The following is an 11,597-nucleotide window of genomic DNA, read 5'->3' as shown; positions in this document are numbered from 1 at the left end:
CCCTCTTATGACCTCATTTAACCCAATTACTTCCCAAAGAACCCACTGCTTAATACCATCACAAGGTGGGGTAAATTCATTTAACATATGAATTTTGGGAGGACACAAGTGTTCAGCCTATTACAGGGCTTTAGGGCTTCACCATATGAATGGGGGGAGGCAGTTAGAATTCAATCTATATTTTTAAATAAAAATATTTTTAAGGAATGAATCTCTCTTAGGTGTCTCTCTGACCTGGTCCTCCTGCTTTGATGGATTATACACTGGAGCCCAATGTGACGACGGTAACCGACTACTACTATCCTGATATCATGTCAAGCCCCTGCGATGGGGAACTTATCCAAAGAGACAGCAAGTTGCTTCTTGCTGTCTTTTACTGTGTCTTGTTTGTATTCGGTCTTCTGGGAAACATCCTGGTCATCCTTGTCCTTGTAGCCTGCAAGAAGCTGAGGAGCATCACCGATGTATACCTCTTGAACCTGGTCCTGTCTGACTTGCTTTTTGTCTTCTCCTTCCCCTTCCAGACCCACTATCAGCTGAACCAGTGGGTGTTTGGGACTGTAATGTGCAAGGTGGTCTCTGGTTTTTATTACATTGGCTTCTTCAGCAGCATGTTCTTTATCACCCTCATGAGTGTGGACAGGTACCTGGCAATCGTCCATGCGGTCTATGCCATGAAAGTGAGGACAGCCAGGATGGGCACAGCCCTGAGTCTGGCCGTGTGGCTTATTGCTATCATGGCCACCAGCCCATTACTAGTGGTGTACCAAGTGGCCTCTGAAGATGGCATTCTACAGTGTTATTCATCTTACAATCAACAGACTTTGAAGTGGAAGATCTTCATCCACTTTGAAATGAATATCTTAGGTCTGTTGATTCCATTCACCATCCTTATGTTCTGCTACATTAGCATTCTGCACCAGCTGAAGAGCTGCCAAAATCACAACAAGACCAAGGCCATCAAATTGGTGCTCATCGTGGTGATTGCATCTTTACTCTTCTGGGTCCCATTCAATGTGGTCCTCTTCCTCACTTCTCTGCTCAACATGAACATCTTGGATGGATGTGTCCTGAGCCAGCGGCTGATTTATGCCACTCATGTCACAGAAACCATTTCCTTCACTCACTGCTGTGTGAACCCTGTGATCTATGCTTTCATGGGTGAGAAATTCAAGAAACACCTCTCAGAAATATTCCAGAAGATTTCCAATTATGGCCTCTTCTTTGTAGGAAGACAAATACCTAGGGAGGGCTGGGAAAGATCTCCCTCCTCCTGTCAGCACCCCTCCCGCTCCTCCAGCACGGACTACATTTTGTGACGGGGGTGTTTCTTTTAGGAGACAAAAATGATTTACACTGGAGTCTGAGGCTATTTGAAGGGATACTCTTAGAAATGTGGTTACAGACACAAGGCATATTTCATGACGGTTAATGAACTCCTGCTATTGCAAATTAATCTTCTCAGCTTTCAAAGATTTTGTTACTGTTTTCTGGAAATAATCTATATATCTCACTATTTAGTATGACGTTAGCTTTGGGATTTGTTTCTTAGTTTTGTAGTGCCTTTATCATATCTCAGTTTAAATTTTATCAAATGCTTTTTCACATCTATTGAGGTGATCATATAGCTTTCTTTCCTCTATCATTCTGTTAATTTGGTGAACTACATCATCTGATTTTCTTATTTTAAATCAACCTGTATTTTCCCTGGAAAAAAATGACCTCTTGTTCATGATCATTTTAATAAATAATTGGATTCTTGGAAAATTCATATCTGTGTTCATGAGAAATATTACCCTGTAATTTTCCTTTTAAAATATCCTGGTCAAACATGGCAGGGTGTCCACTATCACCACTGCTGTTCAACATAGTACTAGAAGTCCTAGGCTCAGCAATCAGATAACAAAGAGAAATAAAAGGCATCCGAGGGATGCCTGGGTGGCTCAGTTGGTTGGACAACTGCCTTCGGCTCAGGTCATGATCCCAGAGTCCCGGGATCGAGTCCCGCATCAGGCTCCCAGCTCCACGGGGAGTCTGCTTCTCCCTCTGACCTTCTCCTCGCTCAGGCTCTCTCTCACTGCCTCTCTCTCAAATAAAAAAATCTTAAAAAAAAAAAAAGGCATCCAAAATTGGCAAAGAAATCAAGCTCTCATTCTCTGCAGATGACATGATACTCTATGTAGAAAAGCCAACAGACTCCACCCCAAAATTACTAGAACTCATACAGGGATTCAGCAATTTGGCAGGATATAAAATCAATGCCCAGAAATTTGTTGCATTTCTATATACTAACAATGAGACAGAAGAAAGAGAAATTAAGGAGTTGATCTCATTTGCACCAAAAACCGTAAGAGACCTAGGAATAAACCTAACCAAAGACATAAAGGATTTGTACTGTAAAAACTATAGAACACTTACAAAAGAAATCGAGGAAGACACAAAGAGATGGAGAAACATTCCATGCTCATGGATTGGAAGAACAAATACTGTTAAAATGTCTATGCTACCTAGAGCAATCTATACACCCAATGCAATCCCTATCAAAATACCATCAACTAAATAAATAATCCTAAAATCCATATGGAACCAGAAAAGACTCTGAATAGCCAAAGGAATGTAGAAAAAAGAAAGACGAAACTGGTGGCCTCACAGTTCTGGACTTTAAGCTCTATTACAAAGCTGTATTCATCAAGACAGTATGGTACTGGCACAAAAACAGACACATATATCAATGGAACAGAATAGAGAGCCCATAAATGGACTTCCAACTCTATGGTCAACTAATCTGTGACAAAACAGGAAAGAATATCTAATGGAAAAAAGACTGTCTCTTCAACAAATGGTGTTGGGAAAATTGGACAGCCACATGCAGAAGAATGAAACTGGACCATTTCCTTACACCAAACACAAAAATAGACTCAAAATGGATGAAATACCTCAATGTGAGGCTGGAATCCATCCTAGAAGAGAACACAGGCAGCAACCTCTGTGACTCGGCGGTAGCAACTTCTTGCTAGACCCATCTCCAAAGGCAAGGGAAACAAAGGCAAAAATGAATTATTGGGACTTCATCAAGATAAAAAGCTTTTGCACAGCAAAGGAAATAGTTGGGGGGAAAAAAAGACAACCAACAGAATGGGAGAAGATATCGCAAATGTCTTATCAGATAAAGGGCTAGTATCCAAAATCTGTAAGAAACTTATCAAACTCAACACCCAAAGAAGAACTAACCTAGTCAAGAAATGGGCAGAAGACATGAACAGACAGTTCTCCAAAGAAGACATCCAAATAGCCAAGAGACACACGCAAAAATGTTCCATATCACTTGGCATCAGGGAAATACAAACCCAAACCACAATGAGATACCACCTCACATCAGTCAGAGTGACTAAAATGAACAAATTAGGAAACGACAGATGTTGGTGAGGTTGCAGGGAAAGGGGAATCCTCTTACACTGTTGGTGGGAATGCAAGCTGGTGCAGCCACTCTGGAAAACAGTGTGGAGGTTCCTCAAAGAGTTGAAAATAGAGCTACTTTACAACCCATCAATCGCATTACTAGGTATTTACCCTAAAAATACAAATGTAGTGGTCCAAAGGGGGACATGCACCCGAATGTTTATAGCAGCAATGTCCACAATAGCCAAACTATGGAAAGAGCCCAGATGTCCATCGATAGATGAATGGATAAAGAAGATGTGATATAGGGGCACCTGGGTGGCTCAGTGGGTTAAGCCTCTGCCTTTGGCTCAGGTCATGATCTCAGGGTCCTGGGATCGAGCCCCGCATTGGGCTCTCTGCTCTGCAGGGAGCCTGCTTCCTCCTCTCTTTCTGTCTGCCTAACTCTCTGCCTACTTGTGATATCTCTCTCTCTCTCTCTCATTCTGTCAAATAAATAAATAAATAAAATCTTTAAAAAAATAAAATAAAATAAAACTTAAAAAAAGATGTGAGAGATATATATATATATATATATATATATATATTCAGCAATTAAAAAAAACCAAAAATACAAAAATGAAATCTTGCCATTTGCAATGACCTGGATGGAACTAGAAAATATTATGCTAAGTGAGATAAGTCAATCAGAGAAAGACAATTATCATATGATCTCACTCATACGTGGAATTTAAGAAACAAAACAAAAGATCATAGGGGAAGAGAGGAAAAAATAAAATAAGATGAATTCAGAGGGAGAAAAGATCATAGGGGAAGAGAGGAAAAAATAAAATAAGATGAATTCAGAGGGAGAAAAACCATAAGAGGCTCTTAACCATAGGAAACAAACTGAGGGTTGCTGGAGGGGAGGAAGGTGAGGGGATGGGGTCACTGGGTGATGGACATTAAGGAGGGCACATTATGTAATGAGTGCTGGGTGTTATATAAGACTGATGAATCACTGACTTCGATCTCTGAAACTAATAATACATTAAATGTTAATTAATTGGGGATGCCTGTATGGTTCAGTCAGTTAAGGGTCTGCCTTCAGCTCACGTCATGATCCCAGAGTCCTAGGATTGAGTCCCGCATTGGGCTTCTTGCTCAGGAGGGAGCCTGCTTCTCCCTCTGCTTGTAGCTGCCCTTACTTGTGTTCTGTCTCTCTAACAAATAAATAAGTAAAATCTTTTTAAAAACGTTAATTAATTGAATTTAAGAAAAAGGAAAAAGAAATTTTAAAAAGTAAAATGTCCTGGTCAGATCTGCAACAACATGGATGGACCTAGATTTATTATGCTAAGTGAAATAAGTCATAGATAGAAAAACAGATACCATGTGATTTCACTTGTATGTGGAATTTTTTTAATAAAGAATAAATGAATAAATAAATATTTTATTCATTTATTTGAGAGAGAGCGCATGAGAGGGGAGAAGGTCAGAGTGAGAAATAGACTTCCATGGAGCTGGGAGCCCGATGCGGGACTCGATCCCGGGACTCTGGGATCATCACCTGAGCCAAAGGCAGTTAACTGAGCCACCCAGGTGCCCCTTGTATATGGAATTTAAGAAAGAGAACAAATGAACCAAAAAGAGAGAGAGAGAGAGACAAAACAAACAAACAAACAAACAAACACCCAGATTCTTAAATACAGAAAATGAACTAGTGGTTGACAGAGGGGAGGTGGGGGGGGGGGGATGTATGAAATAGAGAATTAGGAGGTACAAACTTCCAGTGTTAAAATAATAAAATAAACCAGTCCTGGGGATGAAAAGCACAGCATAGGAAATACAGTCAGTATTTCCTGGTGACTTACTGTGTATGGGCACTGAGATGAGCACTGAGAAATGTGTGGAATTGTTGAATCACTATATTATATACCTGAAACTCATATATGTTAATTATACTTTAAATTTTAAAAATGTCCTGGTCAGATGTGATCTCCAAGAATGTGTCTGAAAGTATTCCTTGTGCCACTACTCTGAAAGACTTTGTGCAAAATATTGGGTGTTACTTCCCCCTTAAAGGTTTAGTAAAATCCATTAGTAAAGTCATCTGGGATTTCTCCGTAGAAAGATTTCCAATTATGCATTCAGTTCCTTTGGGATATAAAGATTATTCAGATTTTCTGTCTTTGCTTGTCTCAGTTTTGGAAAGTTGTGATTTTAAAGGAATTTTCCCAGTTTAAGTTGTCAAATTAGCAAAAGGTTCCTTCTAATATTTTCTTATATTATTTTTATGAGAATATGAAGTAATGTCCTTTTTCATCCTTTTTTTAATTTCTGTCATTCATTTTATTTTTTTTTAATTTCTTTTCAGCGTAACAGTATTCATTGTTTTTGCACCACACCCAGTGCTCCATGCAATACGTACCCTCCCTAATACCCACCACCTAGTTCCCCCAACCTCCCACCCCCCCTCCCCTTCAAAACCCTCAAATTGTTTTTCAGAGTCCATAGTCTCTCATGGTTCACCTCCCCTTCCAATTTCCCTCAACTCCCTTCTCTCCATCTCCCTATGTCCTCCGTGTTATTTGTTATGCTCCACAAATAAGTGAAACCATATGATAATTGACTCTCTGCTTGACTTATTTCACTCAGCATAATTTCATTCTTAATTCACACCAAGTCATTGGTGCTTTGTATTTTCTCTCTTTTGTTCCTGATCAGTCTTATGAGGTTTATCAATTTTATTAATCTTTTCCAAAAACCAGGTTTTGGATTTGTTAATTTTCTGTTTCTGTCTTTACACTGATTTCTGCTCTTATCTTTATCTTTTTAAAAAAAGATATATTTATTAGAAAGAGATAAGAAACATAATATGTATAAAATCTAAAAATCACCTTTAGATAGAATATTCTGTCGGATCCCATTATATAGTATGCAAAAGGATAATTTCTGATTTCAGCACAATTTTTTTTCTTTTCTTTTCCAAATTAACAACATAATTTCAACAACAGATGATACATTCTGCAAAACTGACACACATTATATTGACCATATAGCCTACTCATTTTAGGAAAGCATCCCAACAGCTTTATCTTGAAATGTTTAAATATGTGCTTAGGACATTCACACACATCTCCTCCAAAAAGTGTAAATCTTGAAAACCATGAGAAGTTTGTTGCTTCTTCCTCCTGCTTTAGACACAAATTTACTCTATTCTGAAAATCCCGCGAGCTCCATTATTATGTTGGATCACTAATAACGAAAGACAAACTCCTCATTCTGAATGTCCAGACACTGAAATTCTCATTGAAATGTAACCATGTAGCAATTTACTGATAATCTGTGTCTTCGTTGAACTTTCTTTATACTGTCATCTCCTTTCTTTGTAGATCGTCTTTTCTTGGAGTGATTTCTTACACTGATGCCAGTAAGTGTGATATGTGCTTAATTAATAGTTGTTGAATGAATAAAGGAATGGGCACCTGGAACAAGATAGGGCTAAGAACTAGCGTGAGGTAGGTACGCAGGACTTCTACCTGGCTCTCAGGCTAATGCAAGCCACACCAGAGAGGTGGGAGATGCTCTGGGGCACAGAGCATCTTTGAGGAAAATGCCCACACTGAAGCAAAGTTTTGCCAACAGTTCTGCATTACTCAGAGCCCCCCTCCAGCCCAGGTTATGCATTCCTGATACAGGGGTTCAAACTTACCAGGGACAGCTTTAGCAATTCTAGCAAGGTCTGCCTCTTTAAGAAACTGCACAGAGCACCAACAACCTGAAAGTCATATCCATGACCCATCCACAGTCTTCTCCATGAGTTCTTTATAAACACCACCATCATGGGGCTCCAGGAAGCCCTGGGATGGGGAATAATCCTTACACTAGACTGGAAGTGGCTGCTGGGAACCTGAAAAGCCCAAAAGAGATGGCAGACTATGCCTGATACCATTCTGATTTGACTCATTAATTCATGCATGTCTTTAATACATAGGTCTGTTTTCCCCAGGCAGAGCAAGTACCAATGTCCAGAGGTGAAAGTGAGCATGTCAGGTTCCCAGAACTCCAGAAGCAGAAGTGTTGAGAGGTAGGGAAGGGAGGACAAAGAGCAGGTCAGAGAGAAAGCCTGGAGCCTGACCTGCCATGTTAAAGAATTCTGGCCTTATCCAGAAGAAGTATACGTAGAAGAACAAAATGGTCAGATTTGCATGTTGGAAGGATCCCCACTTGCACATGAGGACTTGTAGTCTGGTAAGCCTCAGTGACCTGGTGGTCACAATTCCAAGACACAGTCTTTTCCCTGCCACTTCCCTGAGGTGGTTCACCTTGGTTGGCCATCTGGCTTATCATGCCTCCTTACGTCCATGCCTTTACAACAGGAGGCTCACCCTTTCTCTGCAGACAGAGGAGAGGACCAGACATAGGTGACCAGCTCTCCTCCCAGTAATTCTGGATAGTCCGTCACACAGCAACCCCTTCTTGTTCCTTCTAACTGGTTATTATTCGTATTTGCCGGTGCCAATCAGTCCTTCCTGTTCTTGGACAGTTCCTCCTTTTTTCTGGCTTGTTTATTGGCTTACTCAGTTTCCTGTATATGCCCTTTCTTGCCTACACAGATGGAAAGAAATATAGATTCTCATTTATAAGACATTACAAAAAGTAATGATCCCAATCCTCACTGCTTTCCTGCTGGGGTCTCTTTTGCCAGGAAGTAGATGGTAGAGCAGCATTTGAATTCAGTCTCCATAATTTCTTCCCATTAGTACACTGTACTTCCCGCTGTTTGCTCCCTGACGGCACTGAGCATCAGTTTTCAAGTCTGTAAAATGAGAGTAACACCGTTAGTCAGGTATCCTGCTGTCCCGGAGGCCAGGAGCCACAACCTGCTGGGAACAGGGCTCTTGCTCCCTCTAGTGGTCAGTTTGAGCAGCGATCCTGTAGGGTGAAGGAGCCCCCATGCAAAAGGGCAAAAGCTGAAGGGACAGGAAGAGGCAGTTGGAAGGCTTCTGATTTTATATGACTAATCTGTGAGAATTTCTGTTTTGAGATTCTCAGCAACAGGGCAGGTGTTCAACGAGTGTTTGGACTGTATGTATCGGAGGCTTCACACTTGAACTCTAAGTCATCTAAATCCTCCCCATGTCCCTTGGAGATGATACTGTACAGGGAAATCTTACCTAAATTTCAGACCTTGGTAATGAGGGGAGAGGACATATTTGCTTACTTTACAGGCAGGATTTTCGCTTGCCAAAAATCAGTGCATTTCAGATTAGTATTTGATATTCAGTTGATAGAAACTGTGGCATCCAGAATCCATGGGTAGTCACACTGCTAACGTCTTCTCCCCAGGAGCCACTCTTCTCCCTCAGGGGAGTGTGGGGCCATTCGAGGAGGTGGAAGCTAGGGCAGTGGGGTTTCCTGAGGACCTCCCTCGGGGGTAGGGGTTGGAGAGCCTTTCTGCCTTGGAGACCTGTTCCTCCTGAAGGGTCAGTCCCCAGCCTGAGGCTCCCTCTCCAACCTGACTCTTCTCTCTAGTCCAGATGATGGAAGACGTCCACCTCCTTCTCCAGATCACAGAGATGGAGAGTCTTGGCTTTGAGTATGTCATCTTCCACAAGATCTCAGAGAAGTGTGTCTGCTTGTTCTAGAGTGGGCCCCTCCTGGAATCTGGGTGAGGCTGGAGGAACAGCTAAGCCGGCAGCTCTAATGGGCTTTTTTCTTGCCCGAAGAGCAGGGAGGGGGCCGTAGGCTAGCTGGTGAGTCTGTGGCTCCTGTAAGCAGGTTCTTGGTTACTGTCACATGGGGGAACATCAACCTCATTCTACTGGCTCCCTGGAGAAGGGCGGCCCACTGGCCCTTCAGGGACCCACCCCGGGGATAGGGCCCCTCCATGTTTAGGGATTTCTTCACTGGGTCTCAACTTCCTAAATGGCAGTGGACAGAGGGGATATTAAACACATTAAGGGAGAAAATTATGCCTTTTCAGTGCGAGTGCATGCCTGACCCTGTATAGGGAGCTTTGGTATGTAAATTGCTCACAAAAATTCTTAGAAGGAGATAGTCCTTTTTCCTATCTTACAGATGAAGACACAGATGCCCCGAGTGGTTATGTGACTGAAGTCACATGGTCAGAAATGTGGGATTCAGAGTCGGGTCTCTATCGCTGCACCATTCTGTTTCCTCCAGAAACTAACCCAGGAGGGAAAACAAGATTCAGCAGAATTCGAGGGTGAGGCTGGTGGTGGGGTGAAGGGCTTCTTTGGCCATTTTGAATAGCTCATCCCCTTCTAAGCAGGTGCAGCTTGCTTCAGACAACGTTGCTTGTCTTTCCCTGCAGGTGTTTTCCTCTCGCTTTTCTGCTCCACCCTGAGGGAGGTTAAGTCTGATCCTGGATGACAGGAGACCTTTGGCATTCTGCCTCACTAGCACCTGGCTGTGCCAAGTGAAATCCTGGGTGACTATTTCTCTCCTCCGCTGGGCCTGCAGGATTATCCACAGTGGTGCACTAGGCACCCTGATAGACACCATGTTTTTCATGATGGCATACGACAGTGCCAATGCAGTCCTTACAGGCACCGTGAGCATCACCTTCAAGAGGTCTGTTTCCCTGGGGCGCCTGGAAGGCTCAATCGGTTAAGCCACAGACTCTTGACTTCAGCTCAGGTCATGATCTCAGGGTCGTGAGATGGAGCCTCGCTTCAGGTTCATCTAGACGTAGAGCCTGCTTACGATTCTCTCCCTCCCCCTCCTTCTCCCCGCCCTTATTTTCCCTTGCACTCTCTCAATTAAAAAACAAAGAGAGAGAGAGAGGGAGAGATATCTGTTTCCTTGCCTGTGCCCAAGTTAGGTGTGAGCTGCTGTGGGGTTATTCCATGTATTATGATGGAAAATAAGGGCTCACGCAGCAACCCTGATGGCAAAGAGGACATTCTACTTTTGCTTTTCTCATGGACCAATCTTAGATGTTCCTTTTTAAGCCAAGGACAAGGTAACAAGCTTGAAGATGGTTATTTGTTCAAATGTAAACGTAATCTACATAGGACGCTGATGGGTTATTTTTGGCCACCTCTGATTTAGGGAAACGCGAACCAGTGTGCTTGTAAATATCTAAGTCAGTCTACAAAAAATTACTGGGCCCCTACTGAAATGATAATTCCTTACACTGAATTCGTCTCTTACTTAAAACTGACGTGCACATTACTTCATTTGATCTTTACTGTAATCCCGGGAGGTAGGTCCTTTTATCTCCAATTTGAGAAATGGGGAAGCTGAGATGAATGCCCAGATCGCAGGTGACAAAGTCAAGATTGGATGCAGGCATCACTGCCTGCTCCCAAGGGCCACTTTCCCTGCATGCTAGTGCTCTGCCTCAGTGGGCTCTCAAGGGCACACAGGGATGGGGAGGACACAGGCCCTGTCCCCCAAGGAGGGGAAACAGGTGCATTGGTCAGAGTTCTCCAGAGAAATATATATATATATATATATATATATATATATATGTGTGTGTGTGTGTATATACATATATATAAATATCATAGTAATATATCAATCAATATAGCTATATAATATAGTATAAATATTAATACAAACATATTAATATTATTAATACAGTAATATATAGACTAATAGTAATATATAATCCATTAATATCATAATATATATTATATTATATATTTTGTATTGTATATTATATGTAATAACAGTACATAATAGATAACATAAATTAATTATATATTATGTAAAATATATAATAATAAACCATATATTTATATATTACGTTAATTATACAGTATTAATATATTATGTAATATTAACTATACAATTATTAATATATAATAGATCTTAGATAGATTTATTTCAGGTAATTGGCTTATGCACCTGTGATGACTGGTAAACCCGAAATCCACAGGGCAGACCATCATGTTGGAAACTTTTGAGAAGAAATATGGGGCGCCTGGGTGGCTCAGTGGGTTAAAGCCTCTGCCTTTGGCTCAGGTCATGATCTCAGGGTCCTGGGATGGAGTCCCACATCGGGCTCACCTGCTTCCTCCTCTCTCTCTCTCTCTCTGCCTGCCTCTGCCTGCATGTGATCTCTCTCTGTCAAATAAATACATTTAAAAAAAAATCTTAAAAGAAAAAAAAAAGAAAGAAACTTTTGAGAAGAACTAAAGCTGCAGTCCTGAGGCAGAATTTCTTCTTCGTCAGGGAAGCCTCAA

At 41.5% G+C, this 11,597-nt stretch overlaps 1 protein-coding gene across 1 annotated transcript; it reads left to right on the top strand.

Annotated features, from left to right (window-relative positions):
- Positions 1–245: 245 nt before the first annotated feature.
- On the top strand, positions 246–1,319 carry CCR8 (C-C motif chemokine receptor 8; the record flags this gene model as incomplete). Its single annotated transcript, XM_080818437.1, has 1 exon — positions 246–1,319. Exon 1 carries the CDS (start codon positions 252–254, stop codon positions 1,317–1,319), a length of 1,068 nt encoding a protein of 355 aa, XP_080674563.1. The 5' UTR covers positions 246–251.
- Positions 1,320–11,597: the final 10,278 nt, after the last annotated feature.

The sequence above is a fragment of the Martes martes genome (genome assembly GCF_963455335.1).
Source record: "Martes martes genome assembly, chromosome: 1".
Classification (NCBI taxonomy): Eukaryota; Metazoa; Chordata; class Mammalia; order Carnivora; family Mustelidae; genus Martes; species Martes martes.
The sequence above is the reverse complement of the archived record's forward strand: the minus strand, read 5'-3'. Positions and strand labels throughout refer to the sequence as shown.